The sequence below is a fragment of the Trichoderma virens genome (assembly GCF_000170995.1).
Source record: "Trichoderma virens Gv29-8 chromosome Unknown TRIVIscaffold_92, whole genome shotgun sequence".
NCBI lineage: Eukaryota > Fungi > Ascomycota > Sordariomycetes > Hypocreales > Hypocreaceae > Trichoderma > Trichoderma virens.
This window is the reverse complement of record NW_014013657.1, coordinates 99,951-113,988: the sequence shown is the minus strand read 5'-3', so window position 1 is coordinate 113,988 and position 14,038 is coordinate 99,951. Positions and strand designations below refer to the sequence as shown.

Sequence of the window (14,038 nt, the reverse complement as noted above, 5' to 3'; positions counted from 1 at the left end):
AGGCACTATCATGTGCTATCAAAGGACCGTTTGCTGAACTCTGCGTTATCGCAAAATGACACGATGAGGCTAAATATGTAGATATATGGCTTGCATGTAAAATTGGTAGCGTCGTGTGGCGCTCATGCGCATCGTCTAAACGGCAAAAGAACATTTTGAAAACTGCCTTTCAGCCGCTGCCAGTGCCACAAAGTGTTGCTCTTTGGATAAGCTAGTAATTGGTCTTCTAAAGTCTCAATAGTTTTTGGAGCCGGTCGTCTTGTGGCTATAACTAGTGCTGATTATGGCCGAGGCTCCTATCAACTTGTAACGTAACTTGACCGAAGTTCAGGCACTCGCTCCCAGCTTGACCCTGATATCGCTCCATATAAGCCGTCTAATGCGGGGCCCCGAGATTCGGGCCCATGGATTTTGCCTCCACAACGATCCAGTGGGTTCACTCTCTCCTAGTGGTATTCATATGTTGGACTGACAACTAAAGTCGAACTAGAATGAACAAAAGTCGAACGCCTTTCTTTATAGCTTATCTTACTAAAACCCTGGTTAGTTACATACCGCCAAGATACGACACTGTTGATAGGGTAAAAGGAAGATGACCGGTCAGTTTCCGGAAATCGGGCAGCCAACGTACATCTGAAGACATATTTAAATATGGATCGTGCCCAACCCAGCCAGCTCAGAAATGATTTCTCAGTTTTGCTCGGCTAGACAGCCATCACCACTGAGCCAGCTTCTGAATCTCTGAGTCTCCTTACTTTTATATTACAATTATGGCAAAAGAGGAGGACGTGATTGAGGTAGGCAGAGATGTTGAGAGGGAGTATCAGCACGATGAGAAGCCCGATCTCTCAGGCGGGGCTCAGGAGGTGGTTGGGATGCAAGAGCTCGATCCAGCTTTGGACCGAAAGATGCACCTGGTCAACAATGTAAGTCGCGAGGCACGAAGACGGTGATCATTTGTGAAGACTAATTGGAGTAAGGCACTGGACGAGATTGGCTGGACCAACTATCACCTGAAGCTCTTCTTTCTCAACGGTTTTGGGTGAGTTACACAGCATATACAGCTCTCGTATATTTCATCTACTGACGCTCGGATTCTTATAGATATGGTGTAGACGCACTACAACTGTCGCTCCAGGGCATCATTGCCGTCCAAGCCGTGCTCGAATTCAAACCTTCATATGACAAAGGCCTGACTATTGCTCTATATATGGGAATGCTGGTAGGAGCCCTGTTCTGGGGCTTCTTTGCCGATATCATTGGCCGCAAGATTGCATTCAACATCTCTCTTTTTATCTGCTCAGTCTTTACAATCGCAGCAGGCGGGGCTCCCAACTGGGCTGGACTCGGTGTTCTGATAGCCGTGGCCGCATTTGGTGCTGGTGGAAATCTTATTCTTGATACCGCCGTCTTTCTCGAATATCTTCCTTCAAACAAGCAATGGCTTCTCAGCTTGTTGCCTGCTTGGTTTGGTATAGGATGTACCATTGCTGGACTGGTTGCTTGGGGATTCATGCGTAAGTCATTCCATATCTCGGTGCTGCCTTTATAACGTGTGATTGATGGCGCTAATTATTACGACATATTAGCGAATTTCTCATGTGCCGATGCGAGCGACTGTACCAGAGCAAACAATAGCGGCTGGAGATATCTCATGTACACCATGGGAGCCTTTATTGCAGTTCTAGCTGTGGCTCGAGTCACTGTCATCCGGCTTCAAGAAACTCCAAAGTTCCTCTTAGGTCAGGGTAGAGACGAGGAAGTTGTAGAAAATCTTCAAGGAATCGCCAAGAAATACAATCGCCCATGCCACATCACAGTTGAGCAACTACAAGCTTGTGGAACTGTTAACTCGGCTCACTCGAACAATCGCTTTTCAGTTGGAGAGTTTTTGATCCATTTGCGCAGCTTGTTTCTCACAAAGAAGATGGGTTTCACGACAATTCTTCTATGGCTCTCTTGGTCCAGCATTGGTCTTGCTTACCCCTTGTTCAATGTCTTTCTGCCATACTATCTGGCCAGCCGAGGAGTCGAGTTTGGAGTTACAAGCACCAATGAGACTTGGAGAAACTATGCTCTCGTTCAAATCTGTGGAATATTTGGACCGATTCTCGGTGCCGTTATGTCCAACTGGAGGCCTCTAGGAAGAAAGTACACCATGGTTATAGGCGCGTTGGTCACTATGGTGAGTTGATGGATATTATTCATCTTGACATATTTGGCGTTTAACTGATGTCTTCGGATCACGATAGGCGTTCTTCTTTGCGTACTCCCAAGTCAAATCACAAAAAGAAAACATTGCTTACAGCTGTGTTATCTCGTTCACTCTCGAGATCTACTACGGTGTCCTCTACGGATACACTGCTGAGTCTCTGCTCTCTGCCCATCGTGGTACGGCCAACGGTATTGCCGTTGCTTTCTGTCGATTGGCTGGAGCGTTTTCGGCTGTTGTAGCTACGTATGGCTCTTTCTATGCTTCAATTGTACGGATATTGATTTGCTAACATTATGCTTAGGTACGCCGATCCAACAACCACAGGTCCCGTCTTTGTATGTGCAGCTCTCTATGGAGGACTTGCTTTGTTTGCAGTCTTGTTTCCGTTTGAGCCTTATGGCAAGCGAGCAGCTTAATTTGTATAAGCTTGATATCGATTTGTGTTGAAGCTAGGCCAGTGAAAAGTACGATACCATCACAAATATAGCTCATGCGGAGAAGTTGTCATCATTAAGTATGATTTAGTTGGACTGTAATAATATAATGATTTGAATCCTATTGGTATGTGCCTGTTATCATAATCAAGATGGGGGCGACTTATAAAGAATTTTACCTGGCTAAGGGGTGGATAACACAAACACGACTATAAAATGAGGAAATTAACATTATATAATCACGATAAGGAAAGCATTATTAGAAATGATGGCTACTAGTGAAGGAGATGTAAGTAGAAGTAGATAGATCTTATAGAAATAGATGGATCTAGTTGATGTAGGAGAGAATACGGGTAGCTTCTCTGCTATTGACTAAATACTTGCTTAGCTGGAAATTTGCAATCTCTCCTATCTGTTCACTGGTAACCATCGCAGGGTTTTAGATGCAATATTTTGAACTTGAGATGGAAGATCTTGACTGGCTCTTCAATGACTCGACTCTTCGAATCGTAGCCTTGTGGTTAGAGAAATGACGAATAATGGCTGTTTAACTGTCCATTGGGATCTTCCGAACATCTTACATGTATCGTCCAGTGAGTTAATTGAAGTTTTTGGAAATTACGAGTAAATTTCTCCTTTAGCTATCTATCTCAGCATAAAGCTGGGAGAGATAAAGGTTAATGCTGCTTTATCCTCCCGTCTATAGTGTGCGTCGTCGCCTATACTCTTTTTTTTTTTGTCGAGATATTGAGGAGCTTTTTGTTCACTCTTATGTATTTTCCCATATCATCTTTGCAAAGGAATTTCTAGGTTCTAAATATTGTATCACACTTTGTGTCTTTTGGGATAAAGAGTATTGATATGAAAACTACAGGGTGAGCACATGTACGCACGGCAGTCACAGTGTCTATACCAGGTTCAAATAGAATAGTGTCAATAAATAGTATATCCTAATAAGCTTAAAATTGTGAGTAAATCTGGCCCCTTCGTGACCGATAACACCTGCAACCAGGCGGTAAAATGTAATGTACATGTATTAACATATGCGCACTTATGTCGAAGTACCTACATATAAGTACATATGCAACTTCAAGTCCCCTCGTCTCAATGACGGCATTCGCATTACTCACTGTGTCTCCCTTACTCAGCTCATGCTCGTATATGCCGTCACACCGAGTGCAATAAATCGAGCTATTCGACAATGTCTCAGCTTGTGAGACGTAGCGATTGGCTGAGCGTTCTCGTCTGCCTGCTGTGCGCTGTCACCTGTGGATTCACGGAGCCGACAGCTGTGGAGAAAATAGCAGTCAAGATAGAAAAGCCCAATAAAGACCAATGGTGATATCTCAGTGTCGGTCGCTGCGATGACGTTTACTGTCTCTCATGACTCTCGCCTCCAGTTCCGAGACGCTGTGCACGTATCGAATTAAAATTAATGCTCGATTCACCTTATCTCATCCAATCTCATCTCATCTCATCTCAAGGCTCTTACATCAGGTGCATGTGCACTGCGGCCCCTGCCTTAGCCGCCGCCTAGCTGCAGGGGGCCTCCCCCAACGTTTAGTGCCTTGTGACCACTAAAGGGCCCCGTATTAGCGGCCAGGGATCCCGCCTAGGCCTAGCCCCAACAAGCCGCGCCGCTGACCGCCCAGCTAAATGACGTGCGGCCGCATTCCAGCAAGCCCAGCTGAGTTATGCTCCAGGTTATCTTCTTGCTTATCTCTCTACTCCATACGGAGCTCGTGACTCTTTGTCGAGCTTCCATCATCTCTTCATCCTCCCCCTTTCCCTCCCCTAACCGCCATCTGCTTCAAACATCTCCCGTCGACATACCAGAATCCATCACAATGGCTGTCTTGAGTAAATTGGCCCTCGCGGCCTCGTTCGCCCTCTGCGGCGTCTCAGCAGCTGGAATCCAGCAGCAGCCGCTCACGGCTCCGTCTTCGCTCTCTTCGTCACACGAGACAGCCGTCGACTACAGCTCCAAGCCGCTGATCGATTCTGAAGCGCTGCAGAATGCCATCTCCATCGATGCTCTCGTGAAGCGCGCCGAGAAGTTCTACAAGTTCGCCCAGACCTCGGAGGAGGAATACGGCCACCCTACTCGAGTCATCGGCAGCTCCGGTGAGTCTGTCAAAGCAAGCTCTAGCCACCATCGTAGCTAACCATTTGCGCGCCCTAGGCCACGAGGAGACGCTCAATTACATTGCCAACACTCTGCTCGATCTCGGCGATTACTACAATGTCTCTGTTCAGGAATTCCCCGTCACGCTGTCCAACGTCTTCCAATTCCGATTGGTCTTGGCCGACGAAGTGTCCAAGTCTGCCATTCCCATGGGACTGACGCCACCAACCAAGGACAAGGAGCCTGTTCACGGCGACTTGGTGCTTGTCAAGAATAGCGGCTGCAATGCTTCCGATTACCCCAAGAATGTCAAGGGTAACATTGCCTTCATCCGCCGAGGAGAGTGCGCCTTTGGCGATAAGTCTATCGGGGCTGGAAAGGCCGGCGCCAAGGCTGCCGTTATCTTTAACACTGATCCAGAGGAGCTCCATGGAACTCTCGGATTGCCTGTGGAGGATCACATCGCGACCTTTGGTATCGACGGTGTCGAGGGCAAGAAGATTGCTGACAAGCTTGCTGATGGCGAGTCCCTGGACGCCATTGCCTACATCGACGCCGAGGTCAAGCAGATCCAGACGGTCAACGTCCTAGCACAGACGGAACAAGGTGACCCGGACAACTGCGTCATGCTTGGTGGCCACAGCGACGGTGTTGCCGAGGGCCCTGGCATTAACGACGATGGCTCCGGCAGCATGTCTGTTCTCGAAGTTGCTGTCCAGCTTACCAAGTTCAAGGTGAACAACTGCGTTCGCTTCGCCTGGTGGGCCGCCGAAGAGGAAGGCCTCTTGGGATCTGACTTTTACGCCGAGAACCTGTCTGAGGAAGAGAACCAGAAGATTCGTCTCTTTATGGACTACGATATGAGTAAGTGTGCCTGTGGCGGAGCAAGCATGGAAGCAGGTTACTGACAGTGTTGTGTAGTGGCCAGCCCCAACTTTGCCTACCAGATTTACAACGCCACCAACGCGGAAAGCCCTGCCGGTTCCGAGGAGCTGAGAAACCTCTACGTGGACTGGTACAAGTCTCAGGGCCTCAATTACACCTTCAGTATGTCTCATAGTGACACCCTCATTTTAGCGCATCAACTAACTAATTTCCTAGTTCCTTTTGACGGCCGTAGCGACTATGATGGCTTCATCCGTGCCGGAATTCCTGCTGGTGGAATCGCCACTGGTGCCGAGGCTGTCAAGACAAAGGAGGAGGAGGAGATGTTTGGCGGACACGCTGGACAGTGGCTGGACCCATGCTACCACCAGCTGTGCGATGACCTGGGCAACCTGAACCACACTGCCTGGGAGGTCAACACCAAGGTAAGCCTCCGTGTTATTTGCCTCTGAATTCGAGCGTGCATATGCTAACCGTGGGGAAACAGCTAATTGCCCACTCTGTTGCTACCTTTGCTCTCTCATTTGAGGGATTCCCTAAGCGTGAGGTGGAATCCGAGACTATTAGCGCATACGGCCAAACGATGAAGCACCACGGCCCCAAGCTCATCTTGTAAGCTGTTGCGAATATGTGTTGCTGTACAGATTTGTTTGAGAGGATAGACATTGGCACGGGGATTTTGGATACTGTATTTTGGGTATAATATCAGACTTTTGGGCATACTAGACATAATTGAACATCCTAATGGCACTATAATTGCAACTGGTGCATACTTGTATCTGCTAGATCTATGTATGCCTACTAGATTTATTCATAGCTAAGAGGGCTGTAACAAGAAGGAATGTGGTGTAATATACCGACATGCTTGGCGAGTCTCTTTAGCCCAGGGTAATCTTGGCCTTACAGGGATTCACGGCACCACAAGAGGCATGGAAATCACGACATCGCCCATGATTTGTCACTGTCCATCGACATTGTAATTTAGAAGCAGCCTATATGTACATGAAGAAAAAATAAAGGCCCTTCCTCGCCACTCTGCCCATTCTAATTTCACTCACGAGAGATGAGAAGAGAAAATAAAAAATCAATCTCCATTTGTCCCCCTCGTTTGATATGCGTGCCCCCCCGTAGACGCCGTTCGCTTTATTTCCAAGTGGCTTAATAAAAAGTAATAAAAAAAAGAGTAACATGGACAAACTAAGGAGGCATAACCACAAAACATAAAAAAATCAGTGTGCCTCGAGAAAAAAAAAAGGACGTCCTTATGCCCTTCCTAAAGGGTAACCTTCTATTGCGCGGCATTATTCCCATACCTAGTTATGTGCGTGTAAACAAACCTGAACATCCACTGTATCTTCTCTCCCTGGTGGTAGTTGATTGATTCTAGCCAAAGCAGGCCATCTGGGAGAGTCATTTGAGCTTCTTCCGTCGAATGCGATGCTTGAGCGGATTCTTGAAGCTCTTAATCATCTTCTTCATGCGTAGCGGTTCGGCAGGCTCCGTGCTTGTAGGGTCAACAGCCGGGGGCTCGATGGCCACGGCCGTGGTATTAGGGGTTGTGTTCATGCCGGCGGTGCCTGGGGGAAGGGCAACGACGGGCTTGGAGAGGATGACACGCAGCATCTTGCTGGTGCCCTGCTGGCCGGGGTCGAGCTGCATGAGCTCGACCAGGTCATGGCTAACTCGCTGGGCAAAGTCAAATGTGTAAAACTCGTTGTCACGGAGCTCGAGGGTCAAGACTGGGAGAGGAATCATGGACAGGACAGGAATGTCGGCAAGGTTGTAGCCAGAAAAGATGGACCATAGTCGAGGTTGAGGAGCGGCTTCGCTATCAGCGGCCGGCTGCTGTGCCGACTGGCCGGATGCCGTCGAGGTTGATGCCGATGCCTCGGATATCGATGAGGCTGAAGATGTGCGGTCCGCGGGTAGCCGCGGCGCATTCTGGGCGACGGGGGCGTAATTTGGAATCGCGCGTCGGGCCATGGACCGTGCGCCAAAGGTGTCTCTCAGGCGGCGCATGCGTAGCGCAATGTCGCTGTTGGAGGAAAGCAGCCGGGTCATTCGTCGCTCGAGGCCAAGCCTGCTGTTCTGGGCATCCTGCTCACCGGGACTGGCAATTGATTCCCACGTTAGCCTGGACCAAGACAAGCACGCGCCGGGGGGAATTGAGAGGCTGCTTACCACTTTAGGATAGTCATCATCATGTTCATGGTCAAATTGTGCCACCGTATCCTTGTGGACAAACTGGTAAGCCTTTGAGAATGTTCGTTGCATGCCGTAATACGTGCGGCCAGCCCTTGGCACAATTCGATGGGCTCGATGGCCTCTTGCAGGTCGGTGATGGCGAGGACGGTGTCCGTTAGAGTCGCGATTAGATCGTCGGTGCTGATCCATGTGGCCCGGTCGGGGTATGGCAGCTGGCCTGCCTCGAGCAGCGAAAAGTTCTTGTATAGAATGTGGACCGAGGAGCGGCATTGCTTGACCTCCTGCAGCGCCTTGTTGAGAATGGCCGTGTCTCGGCCAGGACTGGTGTTCATCTCATAGAGTGAGTCGATAGTCTTACCGCCAATGGCCAGCAGGCCAATGATGGCGGTGGTGACGCAGAGCTGCTCGAGGATCGGCACGGGGGCGGCCATGGTGGTGGTTGGATGTTGGATGTCTCGGTCCAATTCGCGACGCTGCAGTAGGAGTGAGCAACCAGAGAAAATACGTCGACTTGCGCAGAAGCTTTGCTATGCGGCGCGGGTGGCTCAGACGATTGCGTCAATGTCGATAGGCGAGATTCGAAGTCGCCAAGCCGCGATTGCAGGGCCGTTTTGCTTGGCCTGGGGATTTAGATTTCGGTTCGCGATGAGGATGCGATTCCGCAGATGGGGCACTGTCCTCAGCACGGCGGCAGCCTCAAGCCATGATCATATGAACCCGCTGCGAAAGACTCTGCGTCCAGACGAGGAGGAAGAGGAGGAACGAGGTATGCGCGGATGGTGGGTTTTGTTGGTGGTCGGGTTTTGGCTGCAAAGCTTCGAATCGCGAGTCGTGGCAAATGCGACAGTTACAAGGGCAGCGACCGGAAGGCAGAAATAGAGAGCGCTTGACTCGGACGGACGAATGCTGGTGGACCAAAGGCGAGAGATGGTCAAGCAAAGTCAGGAAGATGAAAGAGAGGGGAAGAGGGACGACGATGACGACGGATGGAGCGAAAGAAGAAGAAGAAGGAGACGAAGAGCACAAGCTTTGAGTGAGCGACTCAGCGACAGCGACAGCGACAGCGACCGAGACACAGACAGACGCGAGACAGAGACTGAACCATTTGGGCCATCTCGGATCCCTTGTTCCCCGCCTTGCAAAACCTCCTTGGAGAGTTGGTTTACGGAAAATCGGCATCCAAGCATCTGGCATCTGCGTGAGCGACGGTCGCCTTGCGGGCCCTTCCGGCCGTATCATCCGAGTAGGCCCAGCAGAGCGCCAATGGCAGCGCAGTGGACAAACGGGGGGTTGCGGCTTGCTTTTTGGGGGGTGTGTGGCATCGAATCGACGAATTTCAGGCCAGCGAACCCCCATAGCAGCATAGCTGCCCCCCAAAGGCGTCTCGGCGAGAATGTTGCCGATGGAAGCGCGTCCCCATGCAACTCTGAGGATTTTTTTTTGGTTTGATTGGGAGGGATGGCACAGTGCGCGACATGCACTGTCTGCGATTGATTTGCTTCCAGTGAATGTTCTTTTTTTTCAATTCCATCCATCAATCCTTTGGTTTTTCCCTCGCCTACGCATCACAGTCCCCTTTGCCCAACCACCAGCCCAAGCTCACAGCCCGTTGCACTAGCCTGCCCAATGTATTCGCCGTTATTCCGACTCGTCAGATAATATCGTTGCATCCAGGTGCCTGTTCCCCAATCAAGAAAACGTGCTGCAGCGCCTTATTCCCGGCACTTCGTATCAGCCAAATCTAATTCACCGAAGCCCTGCCTGTGCCATCCCATGGGGTTGCCGCGACATTGCAAGCATTCAATAATTTCCATGCACGATATTACCTAGGTACCTATTCATGTAGGTACCTAGGTACTTACTTACTCACGCCGTACACAAAGGCGTGTGCGCTTGCTCTGGGCTCGCACTGTATTCCTTTGAAACGCAGCGCCTGCAGCGCCATGCTCTAGGGGCTGGTTCCGGCTGGTAGGTGCCGAGCGAGCTCCGCTGTGGGCGCCCAGGATGCCGCTAGCGGCCACTGCAGCACACCTACCCAGCCTGCTCACAGCGAGGCTTATGTGCTTTGGTCCTTGGTGTACATACAGGTAGTAAGAGTGCGTCAACGTCAGCCGCCAACAAAAAAAAACTCAGTCTGGGCGCATGGGCCAAAACGAGCTTCTAGCCTCTCAATGGGAATATCGGCGACGCGCTTGCTAAAACCCGCTACTGGCGTTGGGTGCTGTACGAGTAGATACTCTGTCATCCTGTAGCGTGGACAAGGGTGATGTGCGCTTCGTGCTACAGCGAGTAGGTACTTGTACATTCCTGAAGCAGTACCTACCTCCAGAGAGCCTCAAGCCGTCACGTCCTCCGTCTTACCTAGTTACCTATAGTACCTGTATGCAGAAGCACCATATGATAGGTAGGTAGAGATACTGCACTTCAATAGCAAAGTAATGGCTGCAATAGGTATTAAGGCAACAGTATTCGATCATGGTAATCAAACGTCGACGCGAGAGGTGCAGCAAGTGCTATTAATTTCACCTACTAGATATGCGAGTCAGATTATGTGACTTGATCAAACTACATGTACTCGTACCAATGCCCTTCAAATAACTCCCAAAACTCCGCAAGTACATGCGGACACTAGATCCAGACACCACAATTGCACCATGCCGCCTAACACGCCTCATGTACCTCGACCTGGAAGCCGTACCCAGCACCCCAGTCCGCCAGCCATTGCTCTCCCAAGACTCAAACACCATCATATCAGAAACATCACCACAACGCCCAAGACATCAACCCTCCTCGTCCCTGCATAACCCGGCACGGCAGCTTCCAGCCTTTCCATTTCTATTCTAGTCGACCTGCCTCTTCGTCATCATATCACAAATCACAACCCGCAAACCGTCCATTCTCCCGTTATCAACACATACGGCTAAAACACCACGGCTCGCCATCACTTCAACTAGGCCGAATCCAAGTCGCAGCCTCACAACCATGGATAACTCGTCGATTTCAACAAGACGTCATGCGTGTACTGCGAGATGTATTGCTCTCTCGCTTCCAATAGCCGCATGAAATTCTCCTTGAAGAGCACCAGCAGCTGCTGCTCCATCTCGGCCATCCCCATCGCCGCGCCGTCGTCCTCCACGCAGTCCATCATGTGATACACCAGCCTCTCGAAATCCGTCTCTATCACGTTACGAGATGGCTGGCCGTGCTGGCCGTGTTCCACCTTCCATATCCACACCTTGCGCGCCTCGCAGCGGAGGCAGATGGACGCCTTCTCCCCGCCTTCGGGTACTGTCAGGGGGAACTCCCCAACGTCGTCGTGGTCTTTGGGGATGGCGACACAGCGTCCCAAGTCTCCGCACTGCTGACACTCCATCTCTTCTCGGCACATAGGGCATGTACGCGTGAGCTTCTTCCCGCTCTGTCCATAGAATGACTCCGCCAGGCATTCGCGGCAAAAGATGTGCCCGCAGCTCAACACCACGCCCCCCTCGTGCTGGAGCAGCTCGTTGCTTGGCTCGAGACCTCTCACGGGCAGATCGTCATAACATATTGAACATTTTACACGAATCCGACAACCGCTGGCTCCATTTCCTCTGTTATCGATATGCCGGCGGACAGTTGGCCAGTAGTAAGTGTCTTCAACAACGGTTGGAGGCGGTTCTCGCGCTGCCACTTTTGTTGGCGTTCTCCTCGGTCGACCAGTTGTGCAGTCACTCGAGCTATGGTTAGGTGGTGTTGAAGCGTTGCCGTCACTGCTACTGCTGCTGACGATGAAATCAATTGCCGATACCCGCGGTGAAGGGCTTTGCTGAGCGGCGGAACTTGTTCGATAACCTGCAGAAGCTGTGGACGCCGTAGCCCTGCGGCGCCTGCCCGTCCCTGATTGAAGGGGCATATTTTTGTGCACTACTTCTGTGCTAATCTGAATCTCAATCACTGGCGTGACAGCATCACGACCACTGTGCTATATATGTACACGCTATATATGTACGCATCCATTGTCTTTGGCGACATATGGCTCAAGGATGAACAACTATCTTTGGTTTTGCCATCTATATATGGTTTGGTTAAAAGAGAGCGTGGGCATTGAGGCATGCCAGATCACAGGGACAACAACCACTTTGTTCAGTGCTTTGAAGCCTCTGGTAAGCTGTTCTCATTCTCTGGTTTGTCCTTTCTTATTCCCGCCTCTTTGAGCACCACGAAGAACTAACAGTGGCCCTTTGACCAGCCAATCCAACACCGAACTCTCAAAGGGTTGTCAGCCTTACGAATTAAAGTTTTGTCCCAAGCCAAGAGATTACATGTGGCTAGCCCGTCCCTGCAGTTTGCCAAGAACGAACCGATCCTAGTCGGCGCCAAGTCTTTGTTATATAGATGAGCCAATAATGCTCCTCGGCCGCCGATGATCCCAGAGAGCCAAGTCTCCGGCTTTGGTGCTGGCTAGTAGCCTGTAAGAAATGACATTTCACTTGCACGGTGGAGCAAGATCCTGCCGGCAGTCTCGGGGGGTGTACATGTACAAGTTGCAGTGCTGCGCTAAAAGGAGCTTGTATTTATGTTCAACGGATGCAATCTGAGGTAGGTATCGTATCATCTCCAGTGCAAAGTAATATGCTTTGTTCCCAAAGTCCAATCAAATCCAGACAGCTCCTAGACAGCAAACGCAGCGACACCAACTACGGCAGCAACGGCCGCGCCATTCAAACAATGGAGAGTCCCAGCCCCAGCCGAAGGTACTGTCGTCGGCTGGGTTGCTGTCGCCATCACAGTGCTGTGTGAATCCATGGTTGCGGTTGAATTACTTTTGGCCGACGGCTCCACCACTGCTTCATATAGGCCACAAGATGCGTTCTTTGCCAAGGGGCAATCGCTCTCAATACAAATCGCCTGCAGTTGTGGCCCTTGCGCCTTAATAACTGTGGCGGGCGTAGCACAGCGCATGCCGAAGGCGTTGGAGAGGGCGTTGCCTACAATCTCAATGTCCGAGGCGGCTACACCAAATGACTGCGCGGCGAGGGCAATCTGTTGGATGAAGTAGGTCAGTTCTGCGTTGTCGAGAGCCATGAACTTGTGGACTTGGTAGAGCGATGCTCGGCCGCCATAGGCGGGAAAGCCCGGCATTCCTTGGTGAGAGCAGGAGAGGAGGGAGCCGAAGAACTGATACAGGTGCGTGAGGAGGAAACTGTACACTTTGGTTAGCAGAGTGCTACGAATAGTGAATTTACGGTCCAGGTGTCAACGGACTATTGTCTTGAGGACTCCTCGTTGGCAGGCTTGTTCTTCATGAGCGGTGCTGCGCCGCCACCGTCGAGGAAGTTGACGGATTCTCCATGAGGGCCACCGGTATTGGTCGAGGCTAGCTGGCCGTTAAAGTATGGCAGAAGATTGACGGCCTTGCCGTTGATGTGGCCTGGGGCAAGGATGCCGGGGACTTTGACGCCGACGTTGGGGGCTGTATCTGTAGCGATGCAATAGATGGGTTAGAGTTGGGCATTGATGAGGAGAAATGAGGGGGAATTGGCGTACAGTTGCCAATTACGACAGTATTGACGAGGAGCGTGAGCAGGGTCAGTTGATTCTCTGCCGTGTTCTCTTTAAGGAGAGCTGTGGTGTAGTAGTCGCATATGGAGACATTGGTTGGTCGCTGGGCATTTGCCGCCGAAGCAGCCACCGCGACAAGGATAGTCGAGAATTTCATCTTGATTCTTTGCAACGGTCAAAGTTCTCGGTGTAAAGCTTCAGTCTGGGGGGGAATACTCTCTGGTTTGTGGGTGCCGGGACATGGCCACGATATAGCTTCGGCTTTGTCCGTGGGTGATTGCTGTGATGCCAACGATAATAGCGCTAAACGCTTCAACTTGACTGAGCGTGTGTTACTTTTTGCTTCCCCCCTTTCTCTTTGGTAATTGGAAACCTGACCTGCGTCACGACTTGAGACATTGATGCCGGAAGCTTCTCTATCCGGGCAGGGCGAATTGCGCTTGGAAGAGCCTCTTGGTTGCGATACGACATGCAGGACGACAGTGTCCGTGCGGCAAAGGTACGATATTTGCCCGATCGATCTGAGATTGAAGTAACCATGCTTCCCATGGTTATTGTCGTACAGTCGTGATTCGATTGGCTTCATTACGCTTCCCTTTCTAGGGGGCGTGGGATGAACCTCAAGGAGTT

At 50.8% G+C, this 14,038-nt stretch overlaps 6 protein-coding genes across 6 annotated transcripts; 2 read left to right on the top strand and 4 right to left on the bottom strand.

Annotated features, from left to right (window-relative positions):
* Positions 1-770: 770 nt before the first annotated feature.
* TRIVIDRAFT_39080 (uncharacterized protein) lies at positions 771-2,631 on the top strand (the record flags this gene model as incomplete). The annotated part of the gene is made up of 6 exons (XM_014093979.1): positions 771-926; positions 981-1,042; positions 1,105-1,517; positions 1,590-2,185; positions 2,253-2,458; positions 2,517-2,631. The coding sequence occupies 6 exons, from the start codon at positions 771-773 to the stop codon at positions 2,629-2,631; spliced, it is 1,548 nt and encodes a 515-aa protein (XP_013949454.1).
* Positions 2,632-4,496: 1,865 nt separating this feature from the next.
* TRIVIDRAFT_74747 (uncharacterized protein) lies at positions 4,497-6,408 on the top strand (the record flags this gene model as incomplete). Its single annotated transcript, XM_014093978.1, has 5 exons — positions 4,497-4,773; positions 4,832-5,638; positions 5,696-5,821; positions 5,876-6,084; positions 6,147-6,408. 5 exons carry the CDS (start codon positions 4,497-4,499, stop codon positions 6,273-6,275), a joined length of 1,548 nt encoding a protein of 515 aa, XP_013949453.1.
* A 212-nt stretch (positions 6,409-6,620) lies between these two features.
* TRIVIDRAFT_214740 (uncharacterized protein) lies at positions 6,621-7,310 on the bottom strand (the record flags this gene model as incomplete). The annotated part of the gene is made up of 1 exon (XM_014093977.1): positions 6,621-7,310. One exon carries the CDS (start codon positions 7,280-7,282, stop codon positions 7,070-7,072), a length of 213 nt encoding a protein of 70 aa, XP_013949452.1.
* Positions 7,311-7,672: 362 nt separating this feature from the next.
* On the bottom strand, positions 7,673-8,837 carry TRIVIDRAFT_184659 (uncharacterized protein; the record flags this gene model as incomplete). The annotated part of the gene is made up of 2 exons (XM_014093976.1): positions 7,673-7,769; positions 7,841-8,837. Coding segments are annotated over 2 exons (552 nt in total), but the record flags the coding sequence as incomplete, so codon positions are not given.
* Positions 8,838-10,838: 2,001 nt separating this feature from the next.
* TRIVIDRAFT_64830 (uncharacterized protein) lies at positions 10,839-11,759 on the bottom strand (the record flags this gene model as incomplete). The annotated part of the gene is made up of 1 exon (XM_014093975.1): positions 10,839-11,759. One exon carries the CDS (start codon positions 11,757-11,759, stop codon positions 10,839-10,841), a length of 921 nt encoding a protein of 306 aa, XP_013949450.1.
* Positions 11,760-12,517: 758 nt separating this feature from the next.
* TRIVIDRAFT_25639 (uncharacterized protein) lies at positions 12,518-13,565 on the bottom strand (the record flags this gene model as incomplete). Its single annotated transcript, XM_014093974.2, has 3 exons — positions 12,518-13,049; positions 13,112-13,325; positions 13,394-13,565. The coding sequence occupies 3 exons, from the start codon at positions 13,563-13,565 to the stop codon at positions 12,518-12,520; spliced, it is 918 nt and encodes a 305-aa protein (XP_013949449.1).
* Positions 13,566-14,038: the final 473 nt, after the last annotated feature.